The sequence below is a fragment of the Onthophagus taurus genome, chromosome 8 (genome assembly GCF_036711975.1).
Source record: "Onthophagus taurus isolate NC chromosome 8, IU_Otau_3.0, whole genome shotgun sequence".
In the NCBI taxonomy this organism is placed as follows: Eukaryota; Metazoa; Arthropoda; class Insecta; order Coleoptera; family Scarabaeidae; genus Onthophagus; species Onthophagus taurus.
Window position 1 is genome coordinate 941,400 of NC_091973.1, and position 19,380 is coordinate 960,779.

A 19,380-nucleotide genomic window follows, 5' to 3' on the forward strand; every position below is an offset into this window, starting at 1 on the left:
GCGTTCCGGTAATTGCGGGGCGCCTTAATTACTAGGCTCCTACAAACACGTACTTTTACTGACCATAATTTCAATACCACTTCGCTTGACCTTAATGTGTTACAAGGTAAAGATAGATAGGAGCGAATTTGTTTTGTAGCGTTAAAGAAATTGAACCAGTAAGAGCGTTATCTCGCAATTGCCACGGTTTACCAGGACAAAGCCGGTTGTGTAAACCACAACACAAAATTTTTTATACACATATATAAAGTTTCTTACCTTCAAAGTTATCTACAAATTTGGTGATCGATGAATGACATTTTTAGCACAAGTATTACTTTCACCATTCTAAATAATTTCGCGTATAGACATGCGCGTTACTTTTATCACGTTATAAAAATGCAAATGCGCATCTACAGATTCGAAAATTATCCAGCGATTAGTCATTTAGGGACTTCCCATACCTTTTTCTTTTTATAAGAATATTTAAAATTATTTACGTCAACTCATTAATACTAATTGGAATCTTATTCAATTATTACCCATAATTTTAAAAGAATCTTGGAAATTCCAGTTTTAACAGATTAAGTAATTAAAAGATCGTAAATTATTAACTTTTTCAACTTGACATGTTTCGATCTTAATTGACCATCATCAAGGATAACAATAAGATAATAAATTGGGCTTCAAGTACTTTGCTCTAGCAGAATTTGGCATTTTCTCTAATAACCTTTAATTTTCCTACCTTGTCAAGTTCTTAACACTTACAACTTTATCGCTTTCATATCTTTAGAGGGCGCTAGGGAAGCTTAAGGTATGCTGGAAAATGAGGTGTTAATTAGTAGTAAATACAAAATTTCAAATTCTACGACTTACTTATAGCCGGAATACTAAATAAAGTTCATAGCTCGTAAACAAAAGAGTTGCGACCCTATGTTTATATAAAAAACTTGTGTTATTTTGGCAAGTAGTACATCCTAGTAAAGTTTCCCGATTAAAATCTGAACCACCCTGTATATTATATTTATATTAATAAATGAGCTCATGTTGCAAATTCAATCAGATCAGATTAGTAGTTAATAGTTGCCGAATTCTTTTGATACCTTCCTTCAGGTCCATCTTTAGAAAGTTGATTTACTTAGGTTCTTATTGTTTTGATAAAGGTCTCAAAATCGTTGTTAGCAAATTGTAGATTTCATCCCAGTTGCCACTAGACTTAAATTAATCCTTGCGCTGTTTCATTCAGCTTTGGGCGAATTTCTATTTCCATTGGAACAGAATCATCCGACATTTTGGAGTAACGTGATGTCATTTCAAGCTCCACCAAGAAAGGAGATATACTTGCTTTCTTGCTTATTCCATCTTTATCAGACGCATCGCATTTCCACAACACAACGCGTCTCTTGCGAAGTCTTCGGATCTTCATCTTCAGGGAGAACAGAATCGCTGGAAAGAGGAGGGTGACGTTTAGCTCTCCTAATATGAGTTTATTAATATCATTCAATTCCAATAGCGGCATTTTTAATACCTACTTAAAATTAAACCCTTTCCGCCATTTATTAAAGTAGGCAACGCCATCTATTACGAGTTTTAGATGATAATGTTTGTGGGACAAATAATAAAGCTGAAATAATAATAATATATACTTATTATTAATAAATACAAATAAATATGAATTTGTGTTTAATATAAGTTTAGTAATGATTCATTTAGGTATATTTTATTTTTAATGGTTGATGTTCCTAAAACATGTTTTAGAGGAGTGTGTAGAGTGAAAATTTAAGTTGGTAGCGGGTGTAACTGTCAAACAGAATCGTTCTAAAAATGTCAATCCATTTAAAGATTTGATAATAATGTGAAATTGTTCGATTTAAACGAAATGGCAACCCAGAAGCCCGGGGAGTGGGCAAACACGTTGATTGTGCGTTTTGAGGAACAGGTTAGTATCGGTTTATTAACCGTTTGCAAGCGTTAAAGCGCGGCATTTCTTCCCACCTTATAATCAATATATACATACAGGATGTCCTGTGGTGTTTACATTAAGCTATGTCCTGTAATAGTAGTTTTTATTCATTTTAAAAACAATTTGTTTCTATTTTTCCTTTAATCGATTATTAAGTATTATTTTTAATATATATAATTATTTTTTAATATATATTTGTTGCATTGAATAATTTTAGCTGCCGTGTAGAGTTGGTTCCCAAACAGCACATTCCAAGTTTAATGAAGAAGAGAATAAAAATTGTATAATACAAATATCGCGACATAAATTTGCATTGGTTTTGGATGGATTTGTAAAAGTAATTAAGAGAATACATGAGATGTACCAAAGTAATGTGTGTGGGCAAAGACAACTTGTAGCTGAATTCGAGAAGAATTACTTTGATAGTTTATTAGTAGTCTTAGAGACTTTAGAAAAATGTTTCAGTGTACAACCAAAGGATTCAATAACATTGACTATGGAAGAAAACCAAAACTTAAAATCACTTTTAAAAGAGATTTGTACATTTCTAGGTATATCAAATAAGAATGAAAAAGTATAACGGTATCCCTTTTAAGTATTCCTTTTAGATATGCCAACTGAAAGTCCGCACACACATGCCATAAAGACTGCAGCTAGTAAAGTATTATTTGCTCTAAGTGTAAATTTTTTCAATGCGGTTTTTAGTAGGATCAGCTCAAAATTACAGGAGCTAGCTTCTTGTCCTGATGAAAATCCAGATCATAGTGATATAGAACTTATTCAACATATCAATGTCGATGTCACCAGATTAACACGTCTTTTAACAGGTTTGTATCTTATTAAAAACAATTATGTCATGTATTTCTTGTAAAATATACAAACATGAAAATATAAGAAAGTAACCTATAAGAAAATGTTAACTCTCAAACCACCGCTTGCAGGCGAAGCGCTATAATGTTTCAAAATTGACGACTTTGTGTTAATATATTAAATATAGCGCCTCGCCCACAGGCGACCTCGGCAGTTTGAACCAAAATCGTTCCTTTTACATCTTTGTACAAGTTGTGCCTCAAACCGCCAAGGTCGCTTGCGGGCGAGGCGCTAGATCCTGCAAGATTGACGTTTTTGTGTTGATATATCAAATCTAGCGCCTCGCCCGCAAGCGACCTCGGCGATTTGAGGATAAAAATCGTCTTATTGGAGAGTGTATATCTTAACCAAGATATATAAGGAACGATTTCGCCTCAAATCGCCGAGGTCGCTTGTGGGCGAGGCGCTAGATCTTACAAGGTTGACGATTTTGTGGTGATATATCAAAACTAGCGCCTCGCCCGCAAGCGATCTCGGCGGTTTGAGGATAAAAATCGTCTTATTGGAGAGTGTATATCTTAACCAAGATATATAAGGAACGATTTCGCCTCAAATCGCCGAGGTCGCTTACGGGCGAGGCGCTAGATCCTCCAAGGTTGACGATTTTGGGTTGATATATCAAATCTAGCGCCTCGCCCGCAGGCGACCTCGGCGGTTTGAGGATAAAAATCGTCTTATTGGAGAGTGTATATCTTAACCAAGATATATAAGGAACGATTTCGCCTCAAATCGCCGAGGTCGCTTGCGGGCGAGGCGCTAGATCTTGCAAGGTTGACGATTTTGTGGTGATATATCAAAACTAGCGCCTCGCCCGCAAGCGATCTCGGCGGTTTGAGGATAAAAATCGTCTTATTGGAGAGTGTATATCTTAACCAAGATATATAAGGAACGATTTCGCCTCAAATCGCCGAGGTCGCTTGCGGGCGAGGCGCTAGATCCTGCAAGATTGACGTTTTTGTGTTGATATATCAAATCTAGCGCCTCGCCCGCAAGCGACCTCGGCGATTTGAGGATAAAAATCGTCTTATTGGAGAGTGTATATCTTAACCAAGATATATAAGGAACGATTTCGCCTCAAATCGCCGAGGTCGCTTGCGGGCGAGGCGCTAGATCCTCCAAGGTTGACGATTTTGTGTTGATATATCAAATCTAGCGCCTCGCCCGCGGGCGACCTCGGCGGTTTGAGGATAAAAATCGTCTTATAGGAGAGTGTATATCTTAACCAAGATATATAAGGAACGATTTCGCCTCAAATCGCCGAGGTCGTTTGCGGGCGAGGCGCTAGAATCCCCTAGAGCTGACTGTTTCGTATTGATAAAAGAATAAAATAAAATTGTCTCAAAAACGAAGTTAGTTACAGGGATGAAAATTGGTGTACAGTTATCACATTAAAATCGCAGATCTATATCAATTTTTGGACCAAATCCTCCAACCGGAAGTGGCACTTTACCTAACCACATATCAAATTTCTTTCATATAAACTTCCATTTTAAATAAAGATACATGATTAATATATGGTATGTGTCTATATAATTACGAAAAAGATTCAGGGTTAAAATTTCAATCAAATCGCGTAACCGGAAGTGGTACTTTACCTAGCCACATACTTAATTTTTTCATACAAACGTCTTGTATAAGTAACATAAAGAGTATATAAGTCTTGTATAAGGCTTTATAATCATGATAAAGATTCAAATATAAAGTTTAAATCAAATCCTTCTTTATTTTTATTTTTTATAGCTATTCAAAAATTTCGGCTTCTTAAAAAACCTGCACACTTTGTATTAATGATATCATTGGAACGAGCGATTTGGAACTGGATAGACACTTATCCTTATGAATTTGCTGACTTACAAAAAAATCCCAATGAAGAACTATCAAAGTGCTGTGAACAATTATTTGACATTTTGGATGCGTATACTGATAATAAAAAGGGGAGAGCGGCTATTTGGCCGCTTCAAATAATGCTACTTATTCTATCACCTGTAAGTTGTCACACCTATAATTGACTTAGTTAATTTATTTATTTATTCAAATCCAGAAAGTTTTGGAGGAGATTATAAACGCGGATACGGGAGGCGCTCCTTGTTCACCTCGCCATAGCAAGAAAAAACAATTCATAGACACCATAAAACGGGGAATAGGAGCACACGGAAACTCTAGTAAACAGTTAACAGAAGCGGCTGTTGTGACTTGTGTAAAATTAATAAAAGCTTCCACCTACATAAACACGACGGATACAAATAACATAACAATAACACTAGTACAAAGCATAATAACAGATTTAAAAAATATGCTTTTCAACCCGATAAAACCATTTTCAAGGGGTCAAAACTCGCTTAACCAAGACATCGATTTAATGATTGATTGCTTAGTATCATCGTTTCGATTAAAACCAATAAATAACGAAGCTTTAAAAGTTTGTTTAAGTTTATCTTCGCCGACTATATATCATTTTGTTTTGGTAAAATCTTTGTTTCAAATTGTAACACAATCCCGATTACTGTGGTGGCCAAACATCGATTTGGTTTATACAAAATCATCCGAACTTCGCGCCATGTTCACTGATACTTTAAATAAAGTGGCTCAAGGGTATATTGCGCATACACCACTTAGAGTGATACAAGCGTTTGCATCGAAAGGTAAAGATTCTCAAGGAAAATACAAAGATAGAGCCGAAGATATGACTGGCTATAGAAATTTATTGTTGTATATGGTAAGATTAATACACGCAGATCCTATGTTGATGTTAAACAATAAAGGAAAAGCTGGGCATGAGATTCAATCATCCACATTAGAGTTAATAAACGGGTTGGTTTCTTTAGTACATCAACCATCAATGACTGATGTGGCTCAAGAAGCCATGGAAGCACTATTAGTATTACATCATCCAGAAAAAATTGAAATTTGGAATCCCGAAGCTCCAATTAACACATTTTGGGACGTTAGCTCTCAAGTTTTATTTTCAATATCGCAGAAATTAATACAACATCAAATAATGAATTATACCGACATTTTAAAATGGTTACGAGAAATTCTTTTATGCCGAAATGCATTCCTTTTAAGACATAAAGAATACGCAAACTTAGGCAGTCAAATAGCAATTTGTAAACAAGCTCATATCAAATTAGAAGTTGTGTTTTTTATGTATTTATGGAGTATAGATATGGATGCCGTTCTTGTAGCGATGAGTTGTTTTTCGTTATTATGCCAAGAAGCAGAAATTCGATGCGGATCTGATGAACTAACCGTAACATATTTAGTTCCGAATTATCACGTTTATCAAGAATTAGCACAAGCTTCAAGTTTTTTAAATACCGGAACCGGCGACTCAAGAATGTTTTTTCCTGACCACACAAACGGCCGAACAGCTTTACAAAAACGAATCATGGCGTTACTACGTAAAATAGAACATTGCGTAAACGGCGTTCAACCCGCTTGGGAAGAAACGTTTATGAATTGGAACTCGACTTGTAAAACATTAGCTTCTTATCCAAAAATGAAAGCTGAAGATGGTCAAATGGAACCGTTTCATAGATCAATGGGTAAACGTAGAGCTTCACATCAAAATTCCGAGCATGAACTTGAGGATCAAATTAACGAATGGGCGAATATGACCGGGTTTTTGTGCGCATTAGGTGGTGTTTGTTTGCAGAGAAAATCTCCATCGCGCCCACCTTTATGTTCGTCGCATTCAAGCTATTCCAGTTTGTCAACAATTCCAATTAGCGCTATAGGAACGGTGGGTTCATTATGCGATTCAAGAAAATCGAGCGTTTTACCAAGTGGTAATCAAGAACAAAGACAATATTGTCCCGTCACACAATTTGTTGATCTTCTCCTTCGACTTCTCGTCTGTAACAATGAGAAATTTGGCGGACAAATTAAAAAGCACGTTACAGAATTGGTTGGACATGAAATGTCTTCGGCTCTTTATCCGATTCTTTTTGAACAAATCAAAACTATTATTGATAAATTTTTCGATCAACAAAGTCAAGTTGTTGTTTCAGACCTCAACACACAATTTATCGAGCATATTATATTTATCATGAAAAATATTTTGGACAATACAAAAAATGATCAACCCTCAGAACATTTAGGTGTAACAAGTATTGAAGGAATGATGTTGGCTATCGTACGTTATGTGCGACATCTTGATATGACTGTACACGCCATACAAATTAAAACAAAATTATGCCAATTGGTTGAAGCTATGATGGCTAGAAGAGATGATCTTGCGTTTCGCCAAGAAATGAAATTTCGGAACAAACTTGTTGAATATTTAACCGATTGGGTTATGGGCACATCTCATCAAATAGCACCACCAAGCAGTGGCGATGTAACTTCAATCACTAGGGATTTAGATCAAGCGTGTATGGAGGCTGTAGCTGCTTTATTACGCGGATTACCATTACAACCTGAAGAATCTGATCGTGGTGACCTTATGGAAGCTAAAAGTCAACTATTTTTAAAATATTTTACTTTGTTTATGAACTTATTAAACGATTGTACTGATACACCTGAAGTTACGGAAAAAGAAGTTGGCGGGAAAAGAGTTACAGATAAACTTAACACTTTACGTAACGCCACTATTCAATCAATGTCGAATTTGTTATCGGCAAATATTGATAGTGGGCTTATGCATTCCATAGATCTTGGTTATAATCGTGATTTACAAACGCGGGCAGCTTTTATGGAAGTTTTAACGAAAATTCTTCAACAAGGTACGGAATTTGATACTTTAGCCGAAACCGTTTTGGCAGATCGTTTCGAACAATTGGTACAATTAGTAACAATGATCAGTGATAAAGGAGAACTTCCCATCGCTATGGCTTTAGCAAATGTTGTGACAACTTCACAAATGGACGAATTAGCTCGAGTTTTTGTTACGTTATTTGACGCAAAACATCTTTTATCGCCGTTATTATGGAATATGTTTTATCGAGAAGTTGAAGTTTCCGATTGTATGCAAACGTTGTTTCGCGGAAACTCATTAGGCAGTAAAATAATGGCGTTTTGTTTTAAAATTTACGGAGCAAGTTATCTTCAAACTTTATTGGAACCTTTAATAAGTCCTCTACTGGAAGAGTTAAATTGTAGCTTTGAGGTTGATCCTGCGAGGTTAGAAGATAACGAGGATATAATAGATAATCGTAAAAACTTGATACAACTAACTCAAAGGGTTTTTGAAGCAATCGTAAACGCAGCGGATAAATTTCCCCCTCAATTACGGTCGATGTGTCACTGTTTATATCAAGTATTAAGTAAGCGATTTCCACAGTGTCCGCAAAATAATATAGGAGCTGTTGGGACTGTGATTTTTTTGAGATTTATCAATCCCGCAATCGTTTCTCCGCAAGAAATGGGAATAGTAACGAAACAAGTACCACCTTCAGTCAAACGAGGCTTAATGTTGATGTCGAAAATCCTACAAAACATCGCGAACCACGTTGAATTTAGCAAAGAGCAACATATGTTACCTTTTAATGATTTTCTTCGCGCGCACTTCGAAGACGGACGAAGATTTTTTATACAAATCGCTTCTGATTGCGAAACAGTTGACCAAGCATCTCATTCGATGTCGTTTATTAGTGACGCCAACGTTTTGGCTTTACACAGACTTTTATGGAATCATCAAGAAAAGATTGGCGATTATTTATCGAGTAGTAGAGATCATAAAGCTGTTGGTAGAAGACCTTTCGATAAAATGGCTACTTTATTAGCCTATTTAGGACCGCCAGAACATAAACCGGTTGATTCGCAGTAAGAATTTTTTTGTTATCAACAAACTATTTAATACAACTTATTTATTGCTAGTTTATTATTTTCGTCGTACGCGAGATGGAGTTCGATAGATATGTCTTCGAGTAACTTTGAAGAAATTATGGTTAAACATAACATGCACGAAAAAGAAGAGTTTAAATCAATAAAATCGTTGAATATATTTTATCAAGCCGGAACTAGTAAACTAGGCTTACCAGTATTTTATTACATCGCAAGGAGATATAAGTAAGTATCTAACAGAGAAGAGGCCATTTAGACGTTAATAACAGTTGCTATAGAATTGGGGAGACGAACGGCGATCTTTTAATTTACCACGTCATCTTAACATTGAAGCCGTTCTGCCATTCACCTTTTGAATTGGTCATCGATTTCACGCACACCTGCTCAGAAAACAGATTTCGGTGAGTCAATAAATCCTTTTAATCTTATTTTGCTAAAAAATTTTGGTTTGTAGAACGGAATATTTACAAAAATGGTTTTACGTTCTCCCAGAATTAGCTTATCAAAACTTACATGCCGCTTATGTTTATAATTGTAACAGTTGGGTTAGAGAATATACTAAATATCATGATCGTATTTTAAATCCTCTTCGTGTAAGTTAATTAAATTTAAAATAATTTTGTTTTAATAATTGTAAAAATTATTATTATAGACTGTAAATCGAAAAATAATTTACATCGATATTCCAAACAAATTAAACGACTACATAGACCCGGAACAACAAAAACTTCCGGGCGCTACTTTAAGTTTAGACGAAGACTTAAAAGTTTTTAACAACGCATTAAAGCTGTCTCATAAAGACACAAAGGTGGCAATAAAAGTAGGCCCAACTGCGATTCAAATAACGTCCGCGGAGAAAACGAAAGTTTTATCACAATCGGTTTATTTAAACGACGTTTATTACGCCTCTGAAATTGAAGAAGTTTGTTTGGTGGATGATAACCAATTTACTTTGACTATAGCTAACGAAAGTGGTCCTTTGAGTTTTATACATAACGATTGTGATACAATCGTTCAAGCGGTGGTTCATATAAGAAATCGATGGGAGTTGAGCCAACCAGAATCGGTGACTGTTCACCAAAAAATTCGACCGAAAGATGTTCCAGGGACGTTGTTAAATATGGCTTTGTTAAATTTGGGGTCGTCAGATCCGAATCTTAGAACGGCGGCGTATAATCAATTATGTGCATTGACGGCTACGTTTGATTTAAAAATAGAAGGACAACTTTTAGAAACTTCAGGGTTGTGTATTCCCGCTAATAACACTATTTTTATTAAAAGCGTATCGGAAACGTTAGCTAATAATGAACCCCATCTAACTTTAGAATTTCTCGAGGAATGTATACAAGGTTTTGGTCGATCGAGTATAGAATTAAAACATTTATGCTTAGAATACATGACACCTTGGTTACCAAATTTGGTTCGTTTTTGTAAAACATCCGAAGATAATAGAAGGCAGAAACAAGTGGCACAAATTTTAGAGAAACTCATTTTATTAACAATCGACGAAGTTGAAATGTACCCGTCGATACAAGCCAAGATTTGGGGCTCAATTGGTCAAGTACCAGAATTAATCGATATGGTTTTAGATGGCTTTATACATAAATCCGTGACATCCGGTTTAGGATCGCCCATGGTTGAAATAATGGCCGATACAGCGGTTGCTTTAGCATCTGCAAACGTTCAACTTGTTGCTAAAAAAGTCATCGGACGATTATGTCGTGTTGTGGATAAAACATGTCAAACTCCTACGCAATTTTTAGAACAACATATGATGTGGCACGACATCGCTATTTTAGCTAGATACCTTCTTATGTTATCATTTAATAATTGCTTAGATGTAGCAAGACATCTACCATATCTTTTTCACACGGTCACATTTTTAGTATGTTCTGGATCTTTATCGATGCGAGCTTCAACACATGGATTAGTTATAAATATAATTCATTCATTATGTACATGTACAAAACCATCATTTTCAGAGGAAACCCAACGAGTATTAAGACTATCTTTAGATGAATTTTCTTTACCAAAATTTTATTTGCTTTTTGGTATCAGCAAAGTTAAATCTGCGGCTGTAACAGCGTTTCGTTCGAGTTACAGACATGCCAACGAGAGATGGTTTGGCACTGAAAGAACTTTATCAACATCAAACAGCACAGAACAGGATCGCCTATCTTTAACTTCATTAGAAATAATCACAGATGCATTACTTGAAATTATGGAAGCGTGTATGCGTGATATTCCAGACTGCGATTGGTTGGCAAATTGGCAATCGTTAGCGAAGGGATTCGCATTCTGTTTTAACCCGGCTTTACAACCAAGAGCTTTAATCGTTTATGGTTGCATCAGCAAAAGCGTTTGCGATCAAGACATGAAACAATTACTAAGAATTTTAAAGAAAGCTTTAGAAAGTTACAACGATATGTTATTACTCGAAGCATTAGTTATGTGCTTAACAAGACTCCAACCAGTTCTACGACCAGAATCACCGATTCACAAAGCCTTATTTTGGGTTGCCACCTCCGTTTTACAATTAGACGAAGTTACTTTATACGCATCAGGGTTAGCTTTACTTGAACAAAACTTGCATACTTTAGATTCACAAGGTGCGTTTGATGAATTACCTATGGATCAAGTTTTAATGCAATCACGCGAAGCTCTCGAATGGCACTTTAAGCAATTAGATCACGCCGTTGGGTTGTATTTTAAAACAAACTTCCATTTTGCGCTTGTTGGGCATTTATTAAAAGGATTTAGGCATCCGTCTCCTACGACGGTGTCAAGAACTTGTCGAGTATTAACGATGTTATTAGCTATTGTTGCTAAACCACACCGAAAAGATAAATTTGAAGTTACTCCGGATAGTATCGCTTATTTAACAGGTAAAAAATTAAATTGTTTAATAATTGCAAGATAAATTTGGCATATATTCTCGGTGTAATAAATTATATAAATTAAAATATCAATCTTTAAATTGACGTTTCAAGTTATACCAAGAAATACTTATCCCAAGTTTATCTTGTGACTGTTGAACCCGCCTTTAATGAATTTTTCTTTAATAGCTTTAATTGGATATTCAGAGGAAGTTCGAAATAGGTGTCATGTAAAATACGCAACTTTACGACATTCAAACGATGCAGTTAGCCAAGAAAATATCTTGTATGAAAATTCAACATCGCATCAAGCAAATAATGTTAGTGGGGGAGGTCCTACTGCGACGACAAATTGTGGTCCAGTTAATCGAAGACAAAAATCTTGGGATTTGTTGGACCAATCGGCGATAGCTCAGGCAAAACAACACAAACAGCCAGCACAACACCAGGTAAGCTTTAAAAATCTTGTTTTTTGTTTTAAGTCGGGTTATTTAATCGTTGTTTGATGTTGTTAAGTAATCAGTTTGTTATGATTGGTTTTAAAGGAAAGGAACAAGGTGATGATTGTATTTTAGAACGATGTTTTTAACGACAGTGTTTTACTCCTATTATTATTTTTTATGTTGTTTGTTTTAGAACGTTACTTCGTTTTTTTTGCTTGAAATTTGTAATTTTTTATGAATTTTTTTAAAAAACTAAGTGACGTTTTAAACAAATCAGTAAAGTGGAGTTGAAAATTAAGTAAAATTAGTTAGATTGAAGTAAAAACGTTATAAACAAATTAAATTATTAGTTTAAAAAAAAAAGAATATTATAATGGTGTGCACGAAAGGTTAATTGGAATGCTAACCAGGTTGAGAGTTCGGCAGCCGGCAAAAGCTGGCGCAGTTTAGACTTGAGCCAGAGTCCGGGACCTTTGACCCGGCCTCTGTACCGTACCCAGCGGTCTAGTTCGGTGCCAGAGCCGCAGAACCCGACACCTAACGCATTAAACACTGACGCTCAATGCCCGACTGTGGCTCCCAACAAAGTAAGAGTTTCCTCCATCCTTTTATACACAATCATCTTAATTAATCTTAATCTACATTACTTTAGTGGTTCTTATCTTTTAAGTTTATGAAAAGGAATGCTCTATTTATTTCTATTTTTTTTATCACCTCCTCTTTCCATTTGCACTGAAAAGATTTATCTAAAAATAATTTAAATTAATGACTCAAATAAATTTCTTTAAGTAGTCGTTCTTTTTTATAAATCAAGATAAGATCACTGCTTCTATGAATGAGTCACCGTTAATTTCTTCCCCAATATTTTCGCGCCTCCGCCCCTCACGTTGAGCATACTAACTCTTGTCGCTTGTCTTGCCTGCTGTGCCTGCCTTCTGTCCTGGACTGACGCCAAATTCAGAGCGCACGTGCCCTCTTCAAAACACAACGCTCATTCTCGGTGCCAACAACCAAAGAACAAAAAAACCACGATGATAACTCTAAGGTAAAAAAAAATAAACTAAACTCGAACTCTCTAAACAAGTTTATAACTTAAAACATAAAGTTGTTAAGAGAATAAGTGATACATTCAATCCAAAGAAAAACACTACTCACGATTTTTCGCAATTTTATTGGTAGTTTAATATTTATTATCGTCTGCTTTTGCATGCGGATTGCATTAAAACCCTTTCTAAAAATTTATAGAAAAAGTAGTTTTTCTTTTAAACCCACCAATTTTTGGAAAACCTTAACTAACCTCTGCAATTTCAGAATCGAAGCACCCGCGTATCAATCAGCAACGAAAACAACATTTTATTAGACCCCGAAGTACTCACCGATTTTCAAACACAAGCTTTAGTCCTCACCGTTTTAGCAACGATGGTTAAATACAGCACCGAAGAGCACGAAACGCGCATTTTGTATCAATATTTAGCTGACGGTGCCGTTGTTTTCCCTAAAGTTTTTCCGGTTATGTAAGTTTTTACTTCATTACTAAATCATTTTTAAACAATATTATTTCCAGATACAATCTGTTAGACGTAAAAATTAATAACATATTAGCATCATCGAACGATCCCGTTTTATTAAACGCCATTAGGTGTATTATACAAAATATGATCGCTTGTGAGGATACAAGCCAACAACAACTTCATTATTTACAAAGCTGTGGGTTTGCTGGGTTGTGGAGATTTGCTGGTCCTTTTAAAAAGGTACTAAAAAAATTATTTTAATAGTTGTGTTACTTCGTACTTATATATAATTACTTTTTTATTTAGCAAAAAAATAATCTTCGTGATAGCATCCAATTATTCGTAAATTATTTAGAAACATTAGTAGAAACATGTCTTCCGGTTGAAGAGTCGGAAGTTGAAAACGGCGAGATACCTCAATACCCATCGACGTTAAGTGTTAATTCAAATATGAATTTGTCGTCGAGTTTATCGAGTTTAACGGTAGGATCTCCGACTGATAAAGAAATAACGCGCGACATGGAAGGAGGAAGTAGCACGTCGCTGGGTAGATCAAGCTTTACAAAACAAAGAAGCATCAAATCGAAGTCGCATTCTAATCCTGACAGTTCACCGCATCATAATAACGCGTAACATAACGTTTTGTGTACATCGCTACAATTTTTATAAAAAAATTCGTTTTCGGTCGGAAAAAGTTAAAAAAAAAAAATAATAATAAAATGAATAATAATTGAAACTAAATTACAGAGGGTTGTGCAAAGTTTTCGTTATTCGATGGTCTTTATATTAAAGATCGAATGATTATTAATTATTTTTAAGGTGAAAAAAGTGGGTAATGAAGGAGGAGGAGGACGTACAAGTTTAAATTGCGGGTAATTGTCGGTAATAACCACCTAGATAGAGTGGAATTTTTTAAATCATTCACTATATACCTTAAGTACCTAGTAACTGCCATGGTTAAAATAAATATTTGATAGTTTGCAGAAAAAATGAATAATATGACAGTTGTGTGTCATTTAGTTTATAATTTTTGATGTTCTAGGTCTATAAAGCTAGAGTCTATATTTAATTTTTGATATAACATTTTATACATGACATATTATACATATATATTTATTGTGACGAATAAAAAAATAAAAAACGTTGGTTATTATAGTTAGACAATCGTAACACGGACGATGATCAACTTTCCATTTACACAAAAATCATAAGTAGTTAAATAATTTTATATCAACAAAAAAAAACAAAATTAATAGTTATAAATTTGTTGTGTTTTTAAATCGTTCTTTTTTAATACAATTCCTATTAAATAAAAAGTAGGTAACAAGAGGTAAATAGTTAATAATAATAAGGTTCACATATTTAATAAAAAAATTTAATAATAAATTTATAATTTAACGTGAAAGTGTTATCAAAATAAGATGGTTATAAGATTATTTAGAACAAAAAATCTCAATCGTACTGTTGTATTAAGTAATTTAATTAATTAATAGCGTTTATTGTTGCTAAAAATTAATAATAAGGCTGTGCTTAAATTCTTTAATTTATTGTATAATTAATTTTAAATAAATAAACATCTTATTTTAATCAGCGCTTTAGCTACGTTATAAAAATGTTGTTGAAAACGCATATAATGACAAAAATATGCCTTAATTAAATTTTAAAAATATATAAATTTAGTCTGTTATTTACAGTGAAAAATTCACTGTTTAATTATTAATCGTAATAATAGATTATAAATTTTGCACAACGCTCTGTACGACTATAAAAAATACAGCAAAAGAAACCATGAAAATAAATAGGAACAACGCGCACACGAAAATGTATTAACTAAAAAAAAAACCGACATGAAAATAAAACGGTTCGTAAGGTAACGAGGTTACCCGGAAATTATTTCCACCAATCTAAATCTCCCCCTAAATAATACACGAAATGTCTAAATATTCATATATTTCTAAATAATCTATTTGTCTATTTCTCTGTATCTCTTAACTCTTTAAAATTTTAATGTTGTTCATAAATGTTTTTAGAGATTTATTTATTTTCCATTTTTCTTGGATATGGTATCATCAGAATATAGAGTAAATAAAAAATAATCAAAAACAACCACTAGATGTCTCGGTATCAAGATTATTGACGAATCTGTTTCGTCCAACGCTTCGACACCGCGACGCCATTTTGTTTTGCAAAAAATTCAAAAAATAAGAGATTATTGTTAACGACTCCCATCCACACATTAAAACTAAACTCTGTTTGATAGGGTTTTGGGCGTATTGCATGAGGTATATTCTATTGATAACATATCCATATTTCTATGATTTCACTTAAAAACAAATTCTAAAAAATCTTTAACACATTTGCATGTAAACAATAAATATTAAAGAATATATATGTATGTGAACGTACGACATATATAATATGAAAACAAAAGTTGTTGCTTCTACCTCGTTTTTTATCAAAAGTACATTTGACTATTTTGCTGTTGTTGCAAAAAAAGATTTCGTTGACGGAATTGTTTGCCGAAATAGTGAGATGTACGTTTAGTACAACATATAAAACGCAGAAAAAAAAATGATTTACTATAATAAAAGAAACAAGAAAATATTCTAAACGAAAAAAAAATTTTAAACAAAAAAAATTAAGAAAAAAAAAAGTTAAAACGAAACGTGTAGTTTACGGCGCCTTTGTCCACTGTCGTAAACGGCGCCCCAGCACGTATTTCATATTGAAAACCCAAAGACCAGTGTATGTCTTACTCGTTATATTCCCCGAACCGAAAAAAAAAACTTGAAAAAAAATGTAATAAAAATAAATCCATGTTAAAAAATTCATAAACGATGAGCGATTGTAGTTTGTAAATCAGAGCACTGAATATATGCACAATGTAAATGTCGTAGTTTAAAAACGGAGTGTTTGTACGTTTATTATTGAATTAAAAATTAAATTAATTAATTATTAAAGAACATGAAGAAAGTGTCCAATGCAGAATAAGCTAAAAAAGTACGTTTCAGTATTGTCATAGTTATAGATATACGTATAACTGTATTGTTATATTATTACCTTTTTTATTTCCTTCTTTATTGCGTTCTTATACATTTTTTTAATTATTTAGGTATTAACATCAAATAGGTATTCAAAAAAATGGGTCAATAATCCATTCATTCGATACATTCGTTTGGATATCTATTCAAATAAAAGTTAACGCTAACTTCTCGGCCGAAGATCCATCGTCACTCATTTTTTATAATTTACATTAAGTGCCTTTAGAAATACAGTGTCATCTGTCTTAAATAGAAAACGAAATTTCTTAAATAAAATCTTAAAAATTATTTTTTTTATTAAAGAGTTGATTTCACTGTATTTCGTAAATTATTACCAATAACAACTGTGATTATGTCTACGGCAGAACACAATTTTTGTCCTCCCAATTATCTTATTTAAAAAATTCTAAAAATCTCGAAAATCCACAAAACGAGCCTTTAGATGGAAAAATCGTGATACTAAAACACCACATAAAAATGTTGACCGTCATTTAGTGAATAAGGCAAAATAAATTAACATTAAAATTTGAATTGATTTCCCGCCGAGATGTTAACGTTACTTTTTTAATAAAAAAAATTAGTTCTATTAAACTGCTCAAGTAATTTTTGAAAAATAAAAAAAAATGGGAAAAAAAAATTATTATTTTTATAAATATATATGTATAAACGCTGTATGTATGTTTATGTATAGAAAAAATTGAAAACTGTAAATAATTTATTTAAAAAGAGATTTGTTGTTCTTATAGTTGAGACTTTGTTCCTATCTCGTTGCATTTTTTATCTTATTCGTTCTAAAAAATAAGAAACAACAAAAAATACCATCTTCACATATCCCAAAAGGAAACAAAAAAATGTCACTCTCACGGCCCGTAAAAAATTTGATCGAATTATTAAATATTTTTAATAAAAAAAACTTGTTAACTTTTTAAAATTTCCGTTAAGAAAACAAGCTCTCTCTCTATCTCGCTTCGATCATTTACGGACGGTATACTTCGAATAGGCTTCGAAAAAAATGGCTAATACATACCACTACATGTATATGTATTTCAAGATTATACGTGTATGTATATAAATTATACTAATTGTGATAGTTTAATTTTACTTCTGAAATGACAACAAAAAAAAACTGTATGTTTCTTAATTATTATAACAAAAATATTTGTATCTATGATATTAAATATATAAAAAAATATAATTATTTAAAAGGAAAATAAATAAGGAATGTTTTTTATTTATCTTAAAAAAATAATAATTCACTCGTCTTTTATCATAAAATCAACAATTCCAACGAACTTTCCTTGATTTTAGTCATCCTCAAGATCGAGTGAATTTAAATTACAGACACTAAATTATAAATGAATTATAAATTGAGTTCAACTTCAATAATTTTTGGATTTTCCACAACCATAGCAGTATTTTCTCCTTTTTCTACTTCGCCGATAACCCAAGCATCCCATCCATCAAGCTTTTTCAACTCTGCGATATAATCTTCGGCGACATCTTTAGATATTGAAACTAATAACCCACCAGAAGTTTCCGGTGTGAGTCCCTTCATAAATTTCAGTTTTGTGCCGGTTACTTCAGCGATTTTTGTTACATTCTTAATAACTGGAATTGTATTTATTACGAATTTAACTCGATTCTTTTGATGTTTAGCCAAATTCATCGCGTGACCTAACAATCCAAAACCAGTCACGTCAGTTGAACAATGTGCTTTGTATTTGTGCATTAATAATGAAGCTAAAAAAAATGTCTAAATTGATGTTAAAGTACTTTTGAGTCATTACCGTTTTTATTTAATCGAGCCATCGATAAAATGGCGTGATTATAAGCTGATTTAACTTCTTCTAAACTCACAACGCTTTCGATTTTTTTCCATCGCTCGGGATTTTCCGACCAACGCATTGCGTTGCAAGATATTTGGGCGCCTAATGGTTTCGTTAAAACCAACACATCACCAATTTCCGAATTTAAAGGACTAAAAAAATTATGATTAATTTGTTAACTATTTAATGGGATTTAATTACTTTATGTATTCTTTTTCTGTACAAACTGAAGTCGCAACGCCCCCAATTATACACCAAGGATTAATCCAAGCTGTTTGAATCGAAATTTTTAACCCAACTGATTTTGCATTATCCTTAAATCCATTAATAATCAGCGGCATGATTACATCGCGTACTTTTTCCGACATTTGCTCACAAACAGAAATTAACATAGTTAAAGAATCAATTTCGTGGACTCCTGTGGCGTATACATCACTTAAAACGTTCGCGCAAGTTATTTTACCCATCATGTAAGGATCATCAATTAAGGGATAAAAAAAATCGACGGATTGAACTAATGATAAACCATCACGTAATGGAATTAAACACGAATCTAAACCTATACCTAAAAAATAACAACTTTTAATTAATACTAGTGTTAGTTCTAATTTTAATTGTGATTCAGTATGAGGATGTTGTATATTTTTATTAAACTAACGGGTTTAGTATGTCTCTTAAGACCGCTAAATTTTATTATTACCTATCTTAGTGTCTGTAACTAAATTTGAATCAGTATTGATTCCCGCCAAAAAGTCCGTTAAGACTTCCTGCGGTACTTTACAGCCTCATCCACGCAAGTCGGAGAACTTAGTCAACCGGAAATCTTTTTCCAAACCATATTCTTCAGGTAAAAATTGCTTAAACGTTTCCATTCTTTCTCACACTACGTTACGCAATGAACATACGCGAAGATAACAGATGTTACAAATTTATTAGGTTGGGTTTGTTATTATCGCTTGAATACCCCACGTAGATAATAGATGGCGTCAACTGAATGTCTAATTCGGTGTGAATGTGATTTAATCGTGTTGAATCAAACTGTTTTTTTTTGACGACCTTGAGTATTTTTAATAGTATTTGTTATTAT

General features: G+C 33.4%; 1 protein-coding gene and 1 pseudogene across 9 annotated transcripts; one reads left to right on the plus strand and one right to left on the minus strand.

The window, feature by feature from the left end:
* Window positions 1-1,763: 1,763 nt before the first annotated feature.
* On the plus strand, window positions 1,764-16,755 carry LOC111414557 (neurofibromin 1). 9 transcript variants are annotated; one of them, XM_071198708.1, is made up of 14 exons: window positions 1,764-1,918; window positions 2,160-2,493; window positions 2,539-2,769; window positions 4,553-4,797; window positions 4,854-8,575; window positions 8,630-8,821; window positions 8,866-8,997; window positions 9,051-9,189; window positions 9,249-11,481; window positions 11,662-11,921; window positions 12,326-12,502; window positions 13,227-13,429; window positions 13,480-13,666; window positions 13,733-16,755. In XM_071198708.1, exons 1-14 carry the CDS (start codon window positions 1,859-1,861, stop codon window positions 14,057-14,059), a joined length of 8,442 nt encoding a protein of 2,813 aa, XP_071054809.1. In that variant the 5' UTR covers window positions 1,764-1,858; the 3' UTR covers window positions 14,060-16,755. The 9 variants fall into 9 exon arrangements, with proteins under 9 accessions (XP_071054809.1, XP_071054810.1, XP_071054811.1 ...); XM_071198709.1 differs by having other exon boundaries at window positions 8,875-8,997; XM_071198710.1 differs by having other exon boundaries at window positions 2,551-2,769.
* A 923-nt stretch (window positions 16,756-17,678) lies between these two features.
* Window positions 17,679-19,302, minus strand: LOC111414547 (inactive selenide, water dikinase-like protein; annotated as a pseudogene).
* Window positions 19,303-19,380: the final 78 nt, after the last annotated feature.